This window comes from Neltuma alba, unplaced genomic scaffold, assembly GCF_004799145.2.
Source record: "Neltuma alba isolate B1F8T4 unplaced genomic scaffold, ASM479914v2 tig00012727_pilon, whole genome shotgun sequence".
In the NCBI taxonomy this organism is placed as follows: Eukaryota; Viridiplantae; Streptophyta; class Magnoliopsida; order Fabales; family Fabaceae; genus Neltuma; species Neltuma alba.
The window spans coordinates 133,146-156,909 of record NW_021637149.1 but is presented as its reverse complement, the minus strand read 5'-3'; the positions used below and the strand labels follow the sequence as shown (position 1 = coordinate 156,909).

Sequence of the window (23,764 nt, the reverse complement as noted above, 5' to 3'; positions counted from 1 at the left end):
CAACGATCGTCTGCTGCACGCTAACATTATTGCTCCAAATAACAAATCCAAATTATTATTTTTTTTTTTGGTAGAGAACAAATCCAAATTATTTAGATATAATTTCATGACTTAAATATTAATTTTATAATGTTATATTATTGTAAATTTAAAAAAAATCATTGAAATCTTTGAAATTAAATGTAAACAAATCTCTGATGTAACAGCACTTAGGAAAAACAAATTCTTAAATAATTTTAGCGAGAATGACGAGGAACTATATTCTTCCCGGACTCTATCCTTCTGCTGCATATTTTTAATTTAACAAAATAATACAATTTCCAAGTCAAATATCTTTTTAATTTGACTGGCCTATTCCTGTTTTGGATTTTTCAGATGGTAATGTCTCTCGATATTTCACGATTCTTACTTTATCCAGATGTAAAACGAGTTCATGGGAAAATATAAGTGTATGGTTAACTTCATTTCAAAAGAACTAAAAGTTTAAAAACAAATTAGACGTAATCAAAATTAAAAAAAAAATTGAGATCGCAACATGTGAAAACATGCAGATTCCTTTTGCTGCAAAATCTCAGCGTTTGCAAGTCAAATGGCAACTTGAATTAGGTTTGGTTGATTTGATTAGTGGTATAGGCATAGCCATGATTTCTCTTGATAATATAGGCACTGCCAATACTTAAAATTATAATTGAAACTATTAATGGACACCTTTTTCTATGGTAGTGAAAAAAATGCTTTACGACTGAAAGATAATGGATTGTATTTATGGCAATATATAGCAAAAACGATACGACCGATCACATGAACAGTTAGTAATCTCATGTGTGTGTGTATTTCAGTACATCGAGGATAAATTCCACTAATTAAGGCAGAAATATTGTGGGAAGATACAGAGTTCTTTTGACCCAACAACAAAATTGACATCACTTTTCCTTTCTGTCACTTTTTTATTTCAAAATTATATTTAAAAATGTGTATTATATATGTATTAAATTTTAAGTGTGTATGATTATGCATAAATTTACTTCCCTTTTCATAAGAAATTTACTTCTTTCTTGTATACTTTCTTTTTGTTTCTTTTTCGGGCATAATGATTTCTATGACTACCAATTATATAAAATTCCTTTCGCTCTAGGGAAACAACTGCTGGCTTTAAGCCTAATCTCTAGACTCAAACCAAAAGGATTTTTTATTGTTTACAGTCAAATCTCAAGATCTGATAGATCCACTCACAGTCAAATCCTCAATCTACATTTTAGAAAACTCCATAATCTCATGAATTTCAATCTAGAGGCAAAAGATATCATCACTATCGCTATATTTGAAAAGGAGAGAAATCAAATGGCTGCCGAAACGATAAAGGGAAAAAAAAGAATAGTTTATTAGGCAAATCTTTTAATTTACGGACAATAATAATTATCAACTTTAGTCCCCACTCTATTAATTCCTTGTGAGCACTATTAACGTTTTAGTTAAGATTGTGCAAATTAAAAGTCGCATGTTAGATGCTTAATCATATGATGTTGAGGGTATGAGGGATTATTATCGTTTGCTTTTGAATTGCTTCTACGTGCTTTGCGTTTTACATCATTCGCTGCTTTGTTAGAAGCAACCAAGAAATTACGAAATAAGTGTTTGTTGTTTAATTATCTGGCCATCTGGTTTATTCCAGCCTTTAAAAGGATATCTATGTATATTTTGTTGTTTATATATATATATATATATATATATTGTATATATATATGTATGTATATACATATTATAGTTGTCATGTGATGATGATATACAATATCGCTTATTTATATATTTGAGTATTATCAGACTTAATTAAGGGTAATCTTTAAAGGTGTCTTTTGCACTTACTTTATACTCAAGCATCAAAGACTACTATTCCAATAAAATTAATATTTAATGCCGTTTATCTTCATTTCATTGACATATATCTTATATATACCTCTAAAATAAGTCATGCTACAATCAGAGAATATTTTTTCATTTCCTGCATATTATGATAACTCGTAATTTTAGACTTTATGATTAAAAGTGTATATATAATACTCTTTTTAATTCCATGTTTGCCTACTTTTATGCATATTACATTGGAATATAACAGTAGGGCATTTTCTAGAATAACATATTAATTAAGTATTTCACAAAACAATAAAAAATGACTTGTATTAAGATTCATGGTTATATTTTTTCCCCCCTAAAACGTGCCCGATGTATGGGAGAAAGTAGTCATTATATAGTTATACTAAACATTTGATACCTTATATGCGTAGCCAAAATGGTATATCTTACCTGCACATCAAAATAATACTCCTTCCGGTTTTTATTATAAGTTTCAAATAACTAATTTATGAATAATAAATAACTAATTAAAATTAATTAAAAATAATAAATAGGTTAGAAATATATTTTTATTTTCAAATATGCCCTTATAATAAATGAGAAAAATAATTAAAGAGAATGTGTGGAGAAATTGGCAAGAGAAATAATTAAGGGTAATATTAGAAAGAATGCATTAAATATTAAAACAAACTCAAATTAAAACTTATAAAATGAATTATGCTCTCTTTTAAATTTAAAGCTTATAAATACGATTGGAAAAAGAGTATATAGTTGTGTGGTGTGTGTATAGAGAGAGAAAGAGAGAGAGAGAGAGTAACGTACACTGAATGTGCCATTGTATTGTCTGTGCCATATTCTTGCTCTGACACCAAGGTGTCCATTTCATAAGCAGGCGTTTCAAACGTGCGATTTAACACACACACACACACGATCATCCATATCTCACTAGTTTCATCTAATGATAGTACATAAAACTTAATTCATCCCAAAATTTCAATGTCAAAATGAGTGTATCATCCAAGAAAGAAAGAGTACGTACAAATTTTACGAAATGGTGAGGGATTTTATCCATTTTGAGATTTTTTTTTCCCTTAGTAACAAAATAGTAGTAGATAATTAAGTATTATTTTTAACAGAAAACTTTCGAAACCATTAAAGGAAGAACAAAAGGACATTCAGCTCCCTCTGCCTGACAAGGGACAAAGATTCATACCGAGCTGGCTTCATTGTCCTCCTTCGCAGTTTTGGTAACAAAACATTTTTCAATGAAAAATTACACATTAGAAACGTGCATCTTTTGCTTCTGCTTCTGCCTCACATGTCCTGTTAATTAAATGCTACCTCATCGTTTTGCTTTAAAAGCCACATCAGTTCAGGTTCCCACATTTTTTGGTCGGGGGTTTTTATAACCCTACAACACCAAATGTCTCTCTTAAATATTTGAAGTTGTGAATTTGTAACTTCTATGAAAAAAAAAATGTTATAAACATGTAAGTTATGACACACAAAAAATCTCCCCTTTTTTGGTTCTTTGCGAGCACTAATTTAGTTGTTGCATGGCTATGTTCGACGTACACACGTTGGTGGAAGTAGTTCTTGTTTAAGATGGCTTTTGTTAAAAGGTCTCAACCTTTTTGGTCAAACTTTGACCTTAGAAGAAGAGGCAGCTATGTACTTACGTACGGTACACGTATAGACTCAATAGACATATTTTTCTCAATTAATTTAATATATGGCTTTAGTTTCGGGCTCCAAAAAGAGAGTTTGGTTTTTGTCATCACCCTATTTTCTAGATTATCACATCACCATTGCGAACGAGATTTGGTTTACGATCTCAGATTACGATCTCAGATGTATTTGGATAAAACTAAAATTACAATTTAAAAATAATTTTACGATATACAAAATAAATGTATGATAAAAATTATCTCGATTTGTATAAAAATACTTTTAAAAAGTATTTATTTTTAGTCCAATTAGGCTGTTAGCTCCGAGTATTCCTCCTGATAAAGCCAAAACAATTGTTAATAAGATATCATTTCCCCCCACCAAACCCCCCCCCCTAAACACACACACACAGACACACACAGAGATATCGTTTCTTGCAAATAAGAAATAGTTTCTGGTCTTTATTTTTTCATTCAATTGTAAATTTATTTATTTTCTTTTAATTTATAATTTTAATGGAAGAACCGGCCAATGGGCAACGGGTTCGTCACATGATCCCTTCCCAGGGATCGACTTGGTGCTGATGACATAAGATCCAACACAAGCAGGCCCAATGCCCACAGCCCAAACAAGTTTTCTATTTTAATCATAAATTCATAATCACGTAATTATAATATCGTAAAACATAATAAGCTTACAAACAAATACTTGAATGCTTAGTTGAAATATGGAAAATTGAATATTTTTAATACAAAATCTATAAAATCGCATAAGCTATAAGACGTGCGTCCCCAGATTTTGTACAAAGCACAAGCCTCTAATACATAACATGATATAAAAATCTACATGTAATTACGATATTTATAAGCTAAAAATAACTGCTTAACCTATTCTATTTAGGCCATAAAACGGACAAAGTTTTCTATATGCATTATCCCCTTCATGCAGAGATCACAATAAGTTAATGTAATAAAATTTATATTCAGAAATCATGGAAAAGCATCAGAGCATCATCAAGTTTCATCAGGGAGGATTCCAGCAGTAACCAGGCATTTCTCAGCCGTTTATATCTCTTCTGTAGCGGCCCCACAATCTTGTCTCTAGGAACATTCAAAAGCTGCAATAAAGGAGCAATATCATCTCTAATACAAATCAATGGCGATACTGAAATCGAATGCAACACACAAGGACAATAGATTGGAATAAACTGAGAATATTGTAACCAACTGTTCACGTCACCGCGCAATGAGCCTAACCTTATCATACGCTCACTTATATTTTGAATATTTTCACTGTGTTTTTCAACAATGAAATTGTTCATCGTTATAACATTTAGGTAATAATTACTATAAATCATCAATATATAACATCTAGAAAGCTGCATTGTTCGAAGGCCATATATATAATAAGACTCGCCTTAAATTTCATGCAACATACAGGCCCACATCTAGTTAAGACCAAAATTACTAGTTTGATTAAACAGTAATAGTACAAACCCCGGAGGAATGGATTAAGATACTTTAAACCGCGTAGGATTACACAGTTTCACTGATATTTAACCAAACCAACCCCAAAAAAAAAAAAAAAAGTCTCTAGTGGTACTGTAGGGCTTTAACCTGTGAATAAATAAAAGTAACAAAAGCATTATATCTGCTATTTTAGACAGGAAAACTGCTCTGTCATCATTGATTTGCTTTAGCCCGTCACCGGATTTATTTTTTCTGTATCACAAAAGAAGAAAATTGGCACTCAAGCAGCAACCACGAGCAAGGTAAGACTGACAAGTATATCTGTATATTTAATTAGTTTTCCAACGTAACTAGCCATAACATGAAATAAAACCCACAGCTTCTGGGGAACATAATCCCTTAAGAATGGCAAAAAGAAAAATGCATATAAAAACTTTTTAAAGGAAAGACAACCTAAATACTTCAATATCCATGTGCTCACTAACCTCTTCATCCTTTTCCTGCTCATAAGCCAGTCGTAGGCTCAAATTTAAGGCCGCATGATGCATCTCATCTAGTACGTGCTCCCACAAAATAGGCTTGTTAACTTTCCATAACAAAAACTTTGATTGCCTAGCTCCTGTCACAACCAATTTCTGCAAGGAAGATTAATTGTGATAACAAATCAGACCACAAATATAAGTTAGATTCCTGGTGGGTCGAAAATTTTCAAAGGAGACTGGTCACCTCCATATGCAGATAGTCATCCTTCCATAACTTGTATAGTATCTTCGGAGTATCTCTTTTCTCAACAAAAGTAGACTCTGCTATCTACGAGGAAAAGAAAAGAATAAAATGGTCATAAATAGTTGCTTAATATAGTGTTTCGGTCATCTGGAAGAATTTTTTTTCTTTTCATTTGCATATAGACATAGATGTATAAGTAATGATGGGACTATCATAACATCTATAATGTGACAAACTCGAAAGAAGGAAAAAAAAGCTTCAGGCAAGATTCCTATACAAGTCACAATTATATGCTATGGCCTTCTTTCTTCTTATTTTTTTCTTTCCTTGTGTTCTGATAAAAAAGCACACAAGCAGAGCTTGCTTACTGAGATTAGATGTTTCATCTATATACACAGAAGTTAGCAGCAAATATATAAGCAAAATTTGTCACTCAAGGTGTTGTATGTATTAGGATCCAAGGAACCCTCTGATGTTCCAAGTTCCAAGATACAATCTATGCTTGATATTTCTGGAAGAATGTTCCTCCTCTTATATCATAAATGTTATTATTAATAGAAAGTAAAACACTTCACAATTAATCAGCTTTAGCTCCAAGAAATTCAAGCTATACAGGTTCGAAGCATTGGCAAATAGACAATTGGACAAGTAAGCAGAGTTGTTGATGAGCTTGCAGATATGTTTTGTGAGTTCTATGCCATGAATGTCCAGAAGAATTCAGATATAAATCTCTGATAATAGGAATCTTTTATGATACGTCCAAGGTGGACTCCTCCCACTATCCCATGCTTCCACTCATCAACCAAAAGTCCAACACAATGTCCTAGCTGCATAACGCCTTCAAGGTGATGAACATGGTATTAAAAAATCTATTAAGGTCTGAAAATGGTATCTCAGCATTGAAAATGTGTTAGCAGCTATTTTGATATTTAACCAGAGCTAACCAAGAGGAAAAGATGTAAAAACAATCAGTATATATGAGGTCACTAAATGCTTTAAGCATTAAGAGTTACCCGTTAAAATTTGTCTATGGCTCTATTTATTTTAGTACATCATTTTAATTTGCAAAATCTCAGAGTTTCCTTAAGTAGACATTCAAGGCTCAAATTGAACTTCAAAATCAAATATTTGGTGCTTAGATTTTTTTAAAATATAAGTTGAGTATTGAGCTTTCATATCCATATTAACTGAATTAAAGTCCTAATCTGCCGACAAGAAATAACCACCTTATCGGTCTCGAGAAAACGACCAGCCTTGGACAACAATCTGAACATCCTGTAGGCATCCCTTCCGTACCTTTTCAATACAATTGACTCAACCTGCAAGATAGGACAAGAAATGAGACAGTTCTAGATAAACCAATTTTGACATTATGTAACAGCATATAAGGACCTCTTCATCTCGAGCAGACTCAATAATTTTCTTCAGATCTGAAAACGAAAAAGAATGAATTGTCAAAAACAAACTATTGGAAAAGTAAATAAGATGGAAAAGATGGAGTCTCTACTGGGAATAAATAAATCAACTGAAAGTGGTTATTTCCCAACACACAGTAAAGCATAACATGAGGAAAAGAGATCATATTTGCACCAATACTATATGAATCATCTAACATTCTCTGAGGACAACCCAGTAGGACAAGAGAAGATCTAACACGCTCCATGGTCATAGCACGGCCACTTGCAGTCTTCTGCACCTCAGTGAAAATAGCATCCAGTGTCAACGGAACTGAAACATAAAGAGATCTAGTGTAAATCACTACTCACAAGAGACAGCAGTCCTGGTAGTGAAGACACAGAAAGGTTACATTTTTTCATTTCCATTTCTCAGAATGCAATATAAAAATGTGTGACAGACAAATCCAGAAGATCCCCACTCATTTTTCTTTTGGCCATAATATTGAGTTGCAACAGGCAAGAGCATGAAACCAGAATTAAGCATATCCCCTCACTAATACAAATAAATGTAGTCATTGCTATGTAAATATATATTTAGGCTTTTAAATTCACAGAGCAAGGGATCTGGTTCACCTGAATTCTCCATTTTCACTTTTTTCTCAGCATTTCTAGTTGCGTCCAGTATTGCCCCCAAGACAGTAGCAGGTTCATCATCATGCGATGTTCTGACATTCTCAATCAATACCTAAGAAAAGCATACAAGTGCATTCCTTCAATAACAACATTGATAATGATTCTCTAATTGGAGACAAACAGTTTTAGTTTTAAAATCACAATAAATTACTGTGTGAGATCACTGAAATTTTGTAATGTTTTGCTAATAAAATTAAGATAATGAAGAGAATAGGCAACACATGAACATAGTTCCTCATTGCCACATCCAAAACAAGCAAAAGGATATACTAGATGCAGCAAAGGAAAAGCAATTTAATGTCAATCAGTAGATTAATCTACGAGATGTTATGATTAGTTACTTTCCATAGACTTTCAACAATTAGAAGCATGCACTTGACATCTTGTAAATCACACTGATTGGCTTTTGAAAGACAGAAATAAATTAAAACTTAATTTCAACTTCCATCACTCGTGAAAACAAGCTACAGAGAAGATGCACATTAAAACCTCAGTATTAAAGGAGGTCTTTGGTTCAAATTTCCATGCCAAAAAAAAAAAAAACAAAACAAAAGATACAACATCAAACTATAGAGATGTTTTCTTAAAGAAAAGGGAAAAGGCATTTAAGGTAGGATTTGCAGGTCAATGTAACAGAGATAGCAGTAGAAAAGTTGCAATGGAACATTATACAGTAAAACCAACCTTGTGCCTACAACGACGTATAAACTCCTCAAAATTGGCACGAAAGAGAGTTGAATCCTCTCTTGCTGCACTTCAGACAATCATAATTCAGCCATATCTATGTTGAACAGGAAACAAGTAATCCTAATTCATCTGATCACTCAAGATGACAGAGTCTTACCAACATTTGCTCCAGCTCCGGTTGTGGGTGAAATCTCTGAGTTATTTATTACATCAGAATTTGAAGTGAGAGAAAACCTGATTCCTTCCACGGGCACAGCTGCTTCTAAAACACGATACTCTATTGTCTCTGGTTCTTCTACTATCTATAAGCAAGGATTTCCAAAAGAAAGAGCATCAGTAGAACTCATATTTGGGATACCGAATTGAACACCTAGTGTTTCAGCTTCAGTGGAAAAGATTATATCAAATCGTTGATTCATTGTCATAGAAAGAGATCATTTACTTATTAAACAGGACCAGACATGGAACCAGAGAAGATTTTGAGTCATAAGATTATTTGCTGGGTCACTCACAATCCACATGAACTTTTTATATCTAAAATACTGCCAAAAAATACAAGTGAGATTTATGATGATTTGTCGGTCTTAAGTGAGATAATTCTCAACTTAGAATATTCTTTGATTACATTTTAATAATAGAAAACTAAATTTTACTGAAGAAATTTAGGGTACATAAACTGATATAATTTAATATACAATATCATTAGATTTTTTTTTTTTTTTGGGTATAACTCAAAAGTATCCTCAAACCATTTTAGGCTTTAGACTAATCTCTATCGGGTCGAGAACGTTAAGGTTAAAACCCTTCCAACAAATGTGCTTCACAGGATTTGAACTTATGCTCTCCTTCTGTTAGATCTTTTTTATCAAGTCTGATAGGCTTTTTAATATTATTATGTTATATGTAGTAAAAGCACATCACAGAAAGGACATGAACTAGCGAGAAACACATGCAATGCAACTAAGTCACACCCAGTAGAAAAGTTAATGCTGCAGCCTATATAACAAAATAACGTGATGGCATGGTGAGCAGATCTATTCTTATTGGGTAAGACATTAACAACTCATGTTGACTGTTTTTGGGCAATTTTTATATCAAATTATCTTATTAGCTAGGTTAAAACGTTGATTTCCATTGACTTCCCACTGGAGCTGGACTTATTTGCACTTGTTTATTTTTTTTGGACAAGATGGATCCATTTCACAGGGTTTTGTTAAATATCACCCATAAATAAATTTTTGTTTGAGTACTGCTAAATTGGATTAAAATAACATTATTTACATAAATGACATATTAAATTATTTGCATCAAATTGTATCGGTTTTAAAACAATCTAATTTTCTTCATGCAATAGAATCAATATAAATCGGTACAAAATATGCAAGGCATAGGGAATCACATTGTTTGAAAGCCATGAATAACACGACTCATCTTGGGCTCTGTGCAGATGCATAAAATCCACTTTAGTTATATATATTAATAAACATATATATGGATGAGCGCACACCCTTATTGAGTTCAACTTTCCATTATAATTAGTTAATTGTTCTTCCATCTCTTGGGAGATATCTAAATCGTACAATCCGCTACTCAATTTTGAAAATAGATCCTCTTCCCTAAAATTAAAAGATGCACAACAGAATCTGTGATCATGATTTGAAGATCAACCGTCACTGAATTAGCATTACTGACTGAAATTAAAATGGCAACTGCAAAACAGTAATCAACCTATTAAGCCTTAATCAAAGAAAGTACTCTTCTGGTCCTATTTATAGGGCAAATAGAAAAGACATTTTTGGGTGTTATTTATAAGGCACTGAGAGAAATTTTTTGTATAGATATACAATTTTACTCTTCATTTATTATTATGTTGACTTTGTTTATATGAAGTATAGTGTATATTAAGTAGGGATAAAATTGAAAAGTTGTTGAATTTTAAATGAGAGTTAATGAAGTTTAAGATTTTTCTTGTTCTATATGAAACATGTTGGAAGTGACTTATAAATAAGACCAGAGGAGTACAACACAGTTAACTAAAGATGATGAGATGAAGCAACAATTACCTTGGACTTAGCACCTCGCCTTTTGGTGTCCTGCTCAACTGGAGGAGAAATAACTGGCTCAGGGGAAGGGCAGCGTTCAACATATCGGACCATTAAGAGTTTACGAAGGCTCTCTTGTACAACATCTAAGGCCACAGCATTTTCTGAAAGAAGAAGTCCATTGATTTGAGAAAAACTAATTGAAGGGGATTTACTTGAACTAGCAAACCAGTTATGCCCACTCCTTAAGTACCACAAATCTTAGCCAAACGGCACACTGCTATCCCTATCTCTGCACCAAACCCAGATCATACCACACTTTTGGTAATTGAAGTCTTTAAGGCATTTATAATTTTAAACCAGATATTCTTTGACATGTAAAAGAACAATTTAAGCTCTATAGTCTTCCCATGTTTGATGGAATCCCAGATGATCAACATTCCACCATAGAAGCTTTATCTTGTTTTGTTTAGTAAACAAACTACACCACAAGAATTAACCAACTATTACGTCATAAAATTTCGCTTCTATCATCAATTGGCTTGGCCACATAAATATAACTAATCACTTAGACCAGAACATGTGTGTAACCAGAACAGCCAAATTACGAATGCATCTAGCAAACCATATTGTTATGTGGAGCAACAAGTCAAAAATACGATAACAATAAATAGGTTTATCCAACTGAAGAAAGAAAAAATCCCTCTCACGTTAGGGTTTCCATTTTTCATATAAGTATAAGCCAATATAGCATATACGTCATGGACGAGTAACCTTTTCTTTGGCTTGCTCTGTCAACCATCTGTTTCAGAGTTAGCCTACCATCACGGAGCAATCCCTCAAGAAGCTCTACACACTGCAACACCAATCACCAATATACTCAGCATTCAAAGCTTACTGAATTCAAAACCCAAGAAACATAAGGGTCATGATGAAACTAACTTCTTCATCAAGATCCTGTGAAACGACCTCCAAGAATTTGGGAAATCTCAACCGATGGAGTATGTTGTCAAATAGTACCAGGTACTGTGTATAAGCTTTTGATCCTTCACGACCCACATTTATAGTCAGTCAGGGCAACAACATTAAGAAACATTACCAACTTTTGAGACAAAAAACAAATAACGCATTAAGATTTAATCAACATTCTCACACATGTATTTATGAAATAAATTGTCAATGAATAAACAAACAAACACACAATAGATTGTAATTCCATAATATGCATAAATATATATATAATTTAATAAAACGTGCAACTCTTGATTCTAACATATTAAGCACATTTTGAGCCCAAAAATCCAACTTGATGAAGCATCACTAGCTCATCTTTACATTTTATTTCAACTTCCAAATTTTACTTGATAGCCACTACCCTCACCCACTTTTTATTTGTAAACAACCTTCTTATGCTTATCTCCTATATTGAGTCATTTTAAAGAGCAGCTTCCTCATATTTCAATTATTGATATAGGTTATGAATATTATCCAGTCATTTTGAATATTTATAAGCTATTTTCTTATGCCAACATGTGTATAGGGATACAAAAGGAAATAGGGGAATTGTTTATGATATTGGGTCCTGATATAAACTCCTTGTTTAGACACCAGAATTGTCAGAGAAGATATCCATATTTTTCCCATTGTATCCCTACCCCATGCTGGCATAATGAAATAGCAAAGCAATATTCAAAATGACTAGAAGATATTCACAACCAATATCAGTTATGTTCTGTATTTCTTCTATTGATCAGTAAGAGCATTAATCATCAACAGTCTGGGCCATGTCTCAGTTTCAATGTGGCTGGGCGTTTAATTTGAATACTCATCAATCATATTCTTTGATTATTTTCGCTTGCTTTTTTTTCCACATCCATGAACCGTCTAAAATGATTAAAATAGAAGGAAAAAAATTCTAGTCTATGCCCTGGGGAGATTCAGAGTGGCTTTCTGGTTGACATAAATATTATTAATTCACATGCTCAATCTCGAAATTCTCATTTGAGACATCAATTCATTTTAATTCTATTAAGAAAATTGTTGAGTCTTAATCAAACCCACAGTAAGAAGTAACAAAATACCATATTCACAGTAGTGATAGAGGAAAGCTCGCACCAGCCATGAACTGCTTCAAATTGCACCGTTCCTCCAACATTATGGGAAACAGAAAAATAACAAGAAGCAATAATTTGTGCAAAACAAAAACAAAATTGTTATATACCTTCTTGTTCAAGAATAAATGCTTGAACACAGTTGTGCTGGACTAAGACAAGTAGGGAGTTCTTGACTTGCTCTTTGGTAAGCTCCGTGAACCGAACCAATTGCTCCAAAGTGAGGGTTCCCCTCCTAAGAAGGCATTCACATACTTTCTGCACAAACACACAACGTTGAAACGAAATTGAGAAAAATAACCAAGGAGATACTAAGGGCTGAGAGGTAATTACCGCGACGAGGTTTCCGAAGTGATTGGTGATAAGATGGACGGCAAATTTGATGCCGTACTGGCGAGCCATTATCGTGAGTGCACTGCGTCGGAGAAGAGGGACAGCGGCGGCAAACAAGGGTGGGAGAGGAGAGCAGCGGAAAGAGGCGGGAAGGGAATAATGGGATGATTACTCACCTAATATATAATTAATTTTTTCGAATCCTCGCTCGTCAAGGGTCCATAGCTCAGTGGTAGAGCATTTGACTGCAGATCAAGAGGTCACCGGTTCGAACCCGGTTGGGCCCTTCATTTGTATTACCATTTTATCAGTCTTTTTTTTTGCCAATTTTTTTGCAGTCTGATTAAATTGTTTTCACACGTATAATTTAATTAAGAGATTACCAACCAATTTACATAATATCACTTTTAAATTTTGAAATAAAAATAAAAACAAGTAAATTGGTTTGACAATATATATATGAGAAACAAAATAAATTAAGATTTTATACTTATTAATAAATCCAAATTCCTAATTGGCTCTGGTACTAAAGGCTGGACGGAGTATTAGAAAATGTAGCGGATCCATAAAGTTACTAGGGTTGAAATTCAAATGTGGTGAAATATTTTTTTTATAACAACGTTAGGTATCTAAAACTAATTTTTTTATGCTTCTGACACCTTGAAGTTTTCTTTTTCTAATAATACTCAATATTTTAAAGTAATTGTTTATTACGTTCAGTATCTTCAAATTTTTTTTTTAACTCACTATTCTAATTTAAGATGCCTACTAAAAAAATGCCTTAAGTATAAAATTACTTTGGGATATTAAATGCTAATAGAAAAATATTTTAAAATGCCATTAGAAATTAGTTTTGAATAATGAGTGTTAATAATATTATGATCATAGTATTACGATGATGTTGAGTGGATAATTTGCTTACCATGTCTACAAGGTAAAGGAGACGAAGTGAAGATCATACAAATACCACTAAAATTTCCAATACCAAATGGTACATGGCAGAAATTTGATGAAATAAGGACAGAACTATACGTGTGCGTATAATAAATTGTAAAGACAAAATTGACCCTCTTTATTTTTTAAAATCACACTCTCGTTCTTATGTCTAGTTTTTCTTCCTCTTTCTCTCGCCTCTCACTCAAATCCAACAAGCCCCCCCTCTCTCCATCCCGCTGAACAATAGGCCAACGGAGAAAATAGAAGAAAATCATGGTTGCTGCATAATTGAGATCAGCTAGCAGAGGCCAAGATTGTTGGGTTAGTTGAGATTGCGTGTGTGGGCAAGAGAGAAGGCAAAAGGTCATGTGTGGATGAAGAATGTCTTGAAATTAAATTAAGTGAAAGCGTTGATATGCTTCCACTAAAAGGTGCAGAAAATAAATGATTAATTTCTCGCAGATGAATCGTGAGAAAACAGAAGCAGCCAAGACGCTCGCTCATATTTTGAAAATGTAATCAAGGCTTAAAGCTCAATGTTTTAGTGATTCTGATTTTCTGATCTCATGCATGAATGAAGTATATCTAATTGTTCTTGAAAAATATAATTTTTTCACATCTCTTATTTAGAATATTAGTTTGTTTAGGAATTTCCATATCCTTATTCTGTGTATAATTTGAGGAATTTCTGATATTCCATCCCTCTCCATTAGTCACTCTAATAATTTTCTGGTTTTCTCCACATGAGCAAGTAGAGAAAATTAAATTCTCCCCTTCTCTTCGGTGGTGTCACTTTTGTATAGAGATCGATTCCACGCTGATTGTGATCCAAACCACGTGGGAGGAAGACTCGTAAGCGAATATGAACCAGACAATAATTTTTGAACAAGTACTCCTCCACCCCACTCCAAAAATTTACAGATAAAGCAGTTTTTTTTTTAAAAAAAAGAATAATAATTGGACCAAAGGTAAGGCACACATATATATGATTGTATGTTAGTAGGAAACGCTTGGTTCAACTAATCGATAAGGAGTTGTACGACCCTAACAAGAGATCTTGGCAATACAACAATGTTAAATACTTGATGGGAGAGTTTTGTTGCCTTCTGTGATCCTACGCGATTAGAATTAGAGGGTGTTTAGTATACTAAAAATACTTTTAAAAAATATTTTCACGCAAGCTGAGACAAAACTCCTCTTACATATCTATTTTGTATACCATAAAATTATTTTTAAAACTATAGTTCGATTTTCACCCAAGCATCTACTTAATCTGAACATTAAAGCTAAGGCATATATCGGCTTAACTGGCTGGAGATATTGAGTTCAAATCTTAAGGGTCTAACGGCGTACGTGTTAAATACTTGATGGTAGAGTTTTGTATATGCCCTTTATGATCATGCTCAACTTGGTCCGAATTAGTCAGGACACCATTAATTAAGTGCTAATCTAGAAAGAAAGTAATGTATATGTGAAAGGAAGGAAGGAGGGAGGGAGGGAAGAGTCGTAATCGGGATTGAAAAAATGCCGAGGAGATGGGCAGCAGCAATAGCTGTGTGATGGGAACAGAGAGGTGCCTTATCAACCAAATAATCCCTCCATCATCATCTTGTCGGTCCCTACTTTTAATGACACCACATTTAATTCACCACTTCTTCACATTTTTGTGCTCTAAACGTATCTTCTTCATCTTTCTTTTACTTTTCGATCGTTTCCCCCCACAATGTCCCTATAGTTGTTTCCCATTTCAAAAGGCTTGTTATGCACCTATTCTCTTGTTCTATATATACATGTCCATTTTAGTGCCTGCTGACGTCAAAATACTCCAATCTAAGATTTTACTTTATTATTAATCAATAATTCCTTTGATTAGATGGAAATTAAAAGGTATTCTAGTTTGTGTATATATATATTGTTCATTTTCTGAGAAATAATATCTTGAAATTGGTTTGTCCAGATCAAATCTGGAATGTTCGGATTAATTAGTTGCTATTGTAGCATCAGCAAAGAATCCAAGGGCGTTATGCATGGTTAGTGTTATGAAAGAGATTTCGTAATTTCGATGACATATTAATCAATGATACTAAATCAATTTAATCCTTCTATGGCTAACTCAACTAAGTGGTTTGGGATTAGCATTTCTAGCTAGGAAAAAAAAAAGGATTAACATTTTTTTTTTTTGCGCTGAGGCAAGAATATGAGAGAAAGTTTTACCTTGTAAAATGCAAAAATATTTTTTTAAATTGATTCTGGGATTTTCCAAATACCCAGTAAAAAAAAGATAAAGTAGGGTATAGGCCTTTTAGGGTTTAATCCTTGTTGATACAAACTCCGCGAAAAAATTAAAACTTTTTATTTGTATGAATATGAATATAGAATATTCGTTAGAAATAACAAAGTATTGTTTTTGGTTGATGGAATAAATGCAGAAACCAAGATGATAGATAATTATATATACACATACACTATAGTTGATGCATACAAAAAAAAAAAAAAAAGAAGGATGTGTGAGAGATAGAGCAAGAGCATGTGGGGGGGAGTTGAAACAAGAGAGACAAGGGCAAAACCAAAGGCATGAAAACAGTCCCCACCTTTCTTTTCTTGTATAAATCAGAGACCAACCCACAGTTACTTTATGGACCACACACTAACACCATTTGTAGACAATTAAGCTCTCTCTTCTCTGTGTTATGGTCCCAACAGCCCTACTTAGCTTCTTCACTCTCTCTCTCTCTCTCTCTCTCTCTCTGTGATCCCAGACGCCGTTGGTCGACGATGATGGAGATGATTGCTGAGTATACTGCCCTCGATCGCTTATATTATTAGTGTAGGTGGATGCTTCCAAAGGGATCGCATTGATCTAATCCTTTCGTTTCTGCGATTCCTCCTTCTTCAGATCATGCGATCTCTTGGGAAGTTTCCATCACCTCTACAAATTTTTCATCTCTCTCTCTCTCCCACCCCTCTTTTTCCAGGTAAGGTCCATATCATCTTCCTTTCTCTCTCTCACTGAAATAGAGAGTAAAAAGGTTAAACTTACCATCTTTTATAAGTTTATACCCTCTCGATTGCATAAAGATTATATCTTCTCTTTATATATGATTTTGTAGCTCATGACTCTGGGTCAAACTTCACTTGGTAGCTAGCTTGAATATCTTATATACTTAGCTCAGGGATCAGATTCAGATACATGCGCATGCATGCCCTTTAGGCGAACTTAGACAGATTAATTAATTAATTAACAAATTAATGTTAACAAACAATAGGTTGTTTAGTCTTGATAATATATAATGGGAAATCATCTGCTTTCTGATCCTTTTGATGACCCCTTTCATCAGTTTTAATCCTGAAATCTGTCTCTATACTGATTCTTTTTTTCTACTGCCGAGTTGCTACACACAAACACACACACTTGAGGATCACTTCTTCTTTCCCAGATCTGTCACTCTTAGTAAATAATCTGGGATTAATCATTTCACACTGCCTGTGTATTTCACATTTTTTTCCTAAAATACCTACCAGGTGCATATATAATCGGGGAAGAAAAGTATATATTTGATATTTGATTAGTTATCTTGAATAATTTTTATGATCATAATTCTGTTGAAACGTGAAGCATAAAGCTCACACTCTCTAAATAAACGTTGTCACTCAATTTTATTAACTGCAATTTAGAGGGAAATGAAGAAAAGTATAGTTTTCTGTTTTCTTATCTTCGATCTAAAAAATTTCATCCCTGGTTCTTTGGTAATTATTCGTCTTAATTGAATTTATATTTGTACTTCATAAAAATTATGCTGCTCTTGCGTTTTTTTAATCTACTGACTAAAATAGGTAATCAGGGGACAAGGTTGAAGAATATTCAGAAAATGAAGTTTTCTTAATTAAGAAGTTTGGAAAGTATAACTAAAATTTGTCAGATTCGTGTATGTATTACCAGAAATTGGACTAACTTGTAACAAACGGTGCTATACATAAATGTTGCTGCTATATTTTTTTATAAAAAAAAAAATATGCTGATGGAATATTCTTCTGATAATATGGTTGATTTCAGTGTAATCTTTCTCATTATAAGTAATGAGAATTGATTTGTACGTATAACAAACAGTTCTATAAATGTGGTGATGATGGAATATTTTTGGGAAAATGACAACTATAAACCATGTGGCAATTTTAGATAGAGAGACCTTGAAATTTGGGAGTGAAAAAAAGAAAGATTTCGACTAATAAATTTGACGAGAATATAGAAATTTGAAATTTCATTCGTGCAATATGCATGTCTTGAACTTAATTTTACTTAAAATTTTGGGAGTAAAAGTTAAAAGTCCCGACGATGTGTCACTATTAAATATCTTGAACATTGAAAAATATGAAACAAAGAAATCAATTATAGGCATAGACTTTTTGAAAAGTTAACTTATTGAAAAATAGACTACCTTATGTCATGAATAAAAGTTAAATAATTAATTTATGCATATTAAAAAAATTAAGTTAGTTATTTACAATAAATATATATTAATTTTTTTAAATTACTCTAATCACATTCATGGGAAATACCTTGATGAAAACCTGATCTTATTTCTCGTATGCATCTAACACTTTGATTTTTTTTATAATATATTCAACACTTGGATCTTTTTTTTTTTGTGTATTCAGCACTTCAGTATCATTTTTTAGTAACATCCAACACCTTAATACATTAAAAATAAGACTAAGCACTAGATGCGCACAAAAGAAATTAGGATGCTGGACCATAGAAATGATCAGTGTGGTAGGTGTATCTTTTCCTTTTAGAATTTGCGGGATTGGTTCTTAAGAATTTAACTTGTCAAAGACCAAAGAAGAGTAAAATTGAAAAAGTAATTAAGTGGGATATACATGAGAGATGACAGCTTTGGCACTAAGTAAAGATCACCACTGTGGGAGGAAAGACTTGCATGAGATTTGGATCACATCAAACACCGACATGAGTGGCCCATCCGGCAAAACTATCAATCAAACATGTCGGTTAAGTTGTAATTTTCACACACTCCTCTTTTATCTCACGATCCTCTCATCGTCCTAATATTTATATCTGTTCCGTGTCTTCACTCTCTCTTCTCGTACCCACCACTTCCCACCTCCTGTGCAATGTTTTCTCTATGCACGGGTACGTGCTGCCCCCAACATTGTCAAGTCTCACAAACAACAATAATGTTCTTGTATCTACACTATAGATAAGAAATAAAAGTAATACTAACTTGGATAAATTGATTCAAAATTAATACTCCTCCTGTTCTTAATATAGGACTCAATTATTAAGTTGATTTTAGTCATAAATATAAGACTCATTTCTCATATTTATTAATTTTCTCTAAATTACCCTTATGGATACTCCCTCAACCATAATCAAGTAGAAGAGGAAGAGAAGATATTAAGAAAGATGATTATGATATTTTAGGAAAAACATGTCATATTTCTTATAATTAACTAACTTACCTAATTTTCTTAATCTAATCAAATTAGTTAAATGGGTCTTATATTAAAGACCGGAAGAGTTAAATATACATCAATAATAGTCTGGATCAGCTTGTCGCTGGAGAATCATACATATATATACATATATAAATATATATTATATATAAGGCGTTTTAACTATCAAGACCGACGCCAATCAAACCTTGTCCGTTAATTTGAGAGTACGATACACAAACATACATTAGCCTACTATTTCTATGATTAGGTTAAAGTTAGATAGCACGATTATATTCACATGTCTCGAAACCCGGGTTTTACATAACCCAAGTGCTCTTGGCCTAGTAGTGACAGGCTAGATCACAAGTAGGTGGATTTTACTTGTTCTTGATAAAAAGGCAAGAGTTCGAATCCTACTTGTTTTAAAAAAAAAAAAAAAAGCTTGAGAGGTGCTCTACTTGTCACATGGTGGGTTAACCCTAGACTTGGTTTTTAACCCCCAAAAAAAATCCAGGTTTTACAGTAAATTTGTTATAATGTAATTTCAACAAAGATTTGAATTGGTGATAATTCACACTAACACAAAACACATTAGTCACTTTGTGTGCAGTAATACGCAATAATGGTTTGCAAAATCTTTTAGTACAGCATTATTTAGGAAGAAAAAGCAAAGCTTTTAAAAAGGCCAACACATCAATCACGCTTGCAGTTACAATTTTACATCATGTCACCATCTACGTCAGCTTATGCGAAAGATCTTACTCAGCAAAAAAAAGAACAGTACTCTCTCTCTCTCTCTCTCTCTCTCTCTGTATTTATATAAAGGGACTGCTGTTAGAACAGTGAAAATGGAAATCAACCCCTTGCTTTTCCTGTATGTGTTCATATGTGAAGCATGCAATATTCAGATTCGGGTGTCAATCCTTCGATTTGTTTGCTTGTTTTCTTGTGATGTGTAAAGTGGATGTGAAGTCAAATCCATCCCTTGAATTTTACTTTCTACTGTATCTTGATGCATGCTTTTCTTTGTGTTTTCTGAAATTTTGCTACATCAGAGATTTCTTATATATAGCATTAAACTCAGAAAGATATTTGAAAGCATATCTGAAGTAGTTAATTAGTTCTGCTGCAATATTGCATGGCTTGTTTTTGGATCGTCTGATTTAATATCATATTATTGCTGTAATTTGGCAATTCACATAATTAGTGAAAGGTCCAATACAATACTGATATAGAATGATATAAGAAATCCATTGGGGGATTGTTAGTCGCACATTATATTATATGTACGTAGTGTGAAATGCGTGTGTCTGAAACTGTACGATGTTACAAAGTTTTGTTCAAACTGATGATTTCGACTCGCCAGTCACCAGAAACCGCACTGAAACAAAAATTCTACGCAGAAAGACACGTGACATGTTTGCTTGGCTTTATTGAAAAGAAATTCCAGGAGGAGAAATAGAGAAAGAAAAGGAAAAATGAAATAGGGATTTTGGGAATATACGTGATATTGCAGTGTGTTGTTAATAAATATGCCTGTAGGCATGTTATGTCTTATTCTTACAACTCCAGTGGACGTTTTCTTTATAGTACACCTATCACTGGTCATATTTGTTTATTTATTGATTTTCCTGTTCTAAAGCTGCCCCATCCATCTTTGTCCTCTCCCAGTCTCCTGTATGATACATGAAATGTGAAATTATCATTAGGTGTGAAAATAAAAAAGAAATGAGAATCTGAATGAAATTAATATAATTAAAATGATCTTGGGTAAACACTATCGAGTAATGAAACATTCCAGTGAAAGGAGAGGGATATATAGCTAGTGAAGATCCATCTAGATGATCTAAGAGGATCAAGTATGCGTAGGATACAGTGAACATTATTGCTTAATGTCCTTTTTCTCAGTTTCTTTTGTTTAATCATTCTCTGCCCTGAATTTGTTTATTATCTGTTGATTATTTGTAAAATTTTGACTAGTGCTAATTAAGGAAAGCATCGAGAGATTGATAAAATAAGCTTCATCGCAGGGCTTCATGATTAATGACGAAAAATTTTCTCTATTTTCGGAGCAGTGATTTTCATGAACAGAATTTTTTAATAAATGGTTAATATAATCTTTGGTCCTTTAAGTTTGCGCCTTTATTTTGATCTATTAAATTTCAAATTATAAGTTTTGGTTTACAAAAAAATAAAATGGTAAACTTTTTATTAAATTATAGGGACCAATGTTATAAATAAAAAGAAGCTTGAGGACCAAAAACCTATGATTTGAAGCATGAAGGATCCAAACTAAAATAAAAAAAATTTAAGGGTACATATGACAATTATTTAAGTATTTTCGTTCAGTTAACATTATGCTCAAGTCCCAAATGGGCCGGGGAACAAGGAAGCCCGTCTCCCATGCAAGGTCACTCTTGTGGGCTGTGTCCCCCATACCCTCAACTCTACTCTAGTAGTCATTGGACGGACTCCCACCCCCCCCCCGGGGGGGGGGCGGCGGGGGGTGTTCCAAAAGCTTTATTTTGTGAGACTGTGAGTTCGGTTTGCATGCTTGAAACTGAAATCGACTTTATTTATTTTGTGAAATCATGAGTATTATTCAAAAGTAGTGGAGACTGATTTTTGTTGAGACATAAAATTTTATTTTTAGTCAAAGCATAAAAATAAGACGTGTGTGCATTTTGACTTCAACATTGGTATGGTCCGATTTTCTATTAATTTATAATACCTAAAGGCCAAAATGTTTTTAATTCATTCTTATCTGTTAATTCTAGACTACTAATATTTGCAATTAATTATTCCTATTTCATGTAAATATTTTATTTATAATAGATTCAAAAAATTTATAATTACACGTGCCTGGAGGATGAATCTTTAGATTTAAAGTCTCATTTATAATAAGATAATTCAATTTTCTATTAGTTTATTGTATTTAAAGGACAATATGTTTATAATTCATTATTATTTTTTAATTCTAAATCAATTGTGTGCAATCATTATTCTTTTATTTGAATAATCTTATATACACTAATTTATTTTTTAAAAAAACTATTGTTACATACACATGCTTGGCTTAATTTTTAAGATTTAAAGTCTGCTGGCTCATGATAAGAGAATAAATTCATGTACATATATGGCATTCACAGAGAATTGAACTCCCAGACTTACTTTTAAGAGACATTTAAAAGAGGCTTTTAGTATTAGAGAAGTGCTTAGTACTGTTATGGCACATGTCCACTGGCTTTCTATACACTTGAATGCATTACAAATTACAAGTATATAATAGGACAAGTTGATGAGCCTTTGGAAGTTTCGCGGAACTTATTTTCAGCCAGAAACAATATTATTTAAATTCTTATAATATTTTTCTAGGCAAGTAGTAATTAACTGGGAGCCTATGGCTAAGTCTATATATGGGCGATGCCTCTATTTTAGAGAGTAGAATCAGATTGAGCTCTATGCGGAAGAGGCAAAAACGACTTCTTCTTCTGTTGTGCCAATGAAGTGAAGAAGTGTAATGAATAAAGTATCTGTATGTTACTAATTATTAACTATATTTTCTTAGATGCTCACTTTTACTTGGAGGTTGATAGAGACACTTGAATTTTGTTTTCAATTTATCGAAAGAAGCAATTGAAGAGAAATAAGAGATTTTGGAGCCGACACTGTTCTTCTGTTTTCCTGGTATTCGCTCCACTTGGCCTTGTCCGAGTGCTTCTCCCCTAGCTTGGCGTAAAAGAAAAACACGTACACATATATTCCAGTCAATGATAATCAAAGTTCGTCTCAGCAGTAGTATTGGAATTCACACCATCGTGAGTATGAAACTAATACTAATTGGACTCATCTTTTGGAAATTAGAGATGCCATATGTATATTTAATTCATCCTCCATTTGGATGATTGTGCATGCAAGTTTGGTATGATGAAATTATATATTTTTAAGGAAAAGGGTAGGATGGAATGAAGAGAGGATGCTTCCATGAACGAGTCATTTTTGTGTTAAAAATGTATTTGGTAGATAAGAAGAAAACAAGAAATTTGCTTTTGCATTGTATGAAACAACCAATAAAAGAAATAAATGAGTGAAATTGCTTAATTGATATGAATACGCTCCTGAAAATACCGAAGTTAAATTTTTAAAATGATCTGATGAGAACTATTTCAACATATAATGTAAGCCGTGCTAACATTTCTGACAGATATATTTAGTTTTTAAAAAAATGAAAATGCTTCATGTTAAGAAAATATAGAAGAGTAATATTCCCAATATAACGTAACTATAAGGCAACCTTATTGAATTCAATGTATTTATAAAATCCCTTGAAAATGGTAAACGTTCATAAATCATGTAATGTGTAATTCAATTCAAACTCCATAATAGTTGTCATAAAA

The 23,764-nt window shown here is 32.9% G+C and overlaps 1 protein-coding gene and 1 non-coding gene across 4 annotated transcripts; one reads left to right on the top strand and one right to left on the bottom strand.

Moving 5' to 3' along the window:
• Window positions 1-4,208: 4,208 nt before the first annotated feature.
• Window positions 4,209-13,112, bottom strand: LOC114730258 (DNA-directed RNA polymerase III subunit RPC3). 3 transcript variants are annotated; one of them, XR_003738825.1, is made up of 15 exons: window positions 12,978-13,112; window positions 12,755-12,902; window positions 11,476-11,579; window positions 11,308-11,389; window positions 10,555-10,697; window positions 8,649-8,793; window positions 8,489-8,553; window positions 7,745-7,856; window positions 7,305-7,442; window positions 7,107-7,144; window positions 6,941-7,033; window positions 5,715-5,798; window positions 5,474-5,623; window positions 5,136-5,240; window positions 4,587-4,636 (listed from the first exon to the last, which is right to left on the bottom strand). XR_003738825.1 is itself a non-coding variant. In XM_028917303.1 (14 exons), the coding sequence occupies exons 1-14, from the start codon at window positions 13,044-13,046 to the stop codon at window positions 4,502-4,504; spliced, it is 1,467 nt and encodes a 488-aa protein (XP_028773136.1). In that variant the 5' UTR covers window positions 13,047-13,112; the 3' UTR covers window positions 4,209-4,501. The 3 variants fall into 3 exon arrangements, 2 of the variants coding, with proteins under 2 accessions (XP_028773136.1, XP_028773135.1); XM_028917303.1 differs by lacking the exon at window positions 5,136-5,240 and having other exon boundaries at window positions 4,209-4,636; window positions 7,344-7,442; XM_028917302.1 differs by lacking the exon at window positions 5,136-5,240 and having other exon boundaries at window positions 4,209-4,636; window positions 12,978-13,111.
• Window positions 13,113-13,192: 80 nt separating this feature from the next.
• On the top strand, window positions 13,193-13,264 carry TRNAC-GCA (transfer RNA cysteine (anticodon GCA)). The gene has a single exon. It is a non-coding gene; the product is annotated as a tRNA-Cys (tRNA).
• Window positions 13,265-23,764: the final 10,500 nt, after the last annotated feature.

Bases quoted from the DNA above. Each gene is read 5' to 3' on its own strand.
- LOC114730258 (XM_028917302.1), bottom strand. From the start codon at position 13,046: ATGGCTCGCCAGTACGGCATCAAATTTGCCGTCCATCTTATCACCAAT. The intron at 8,794-10,554 runs GTAATTGTTGCT...CCTTGCTTATAG, and splicing joins GGCGAGGTGCTAAGTCCAAG to ATAGTAGAAGAACCAGAGAC. The intron at 7,034-7,106 runs GTCCTTATATGC...CCTATCTTGCAG, and splicing joins AGTCTGCTCGAGATGAAGAG to GTTGAGTCAATTGTATTGAA.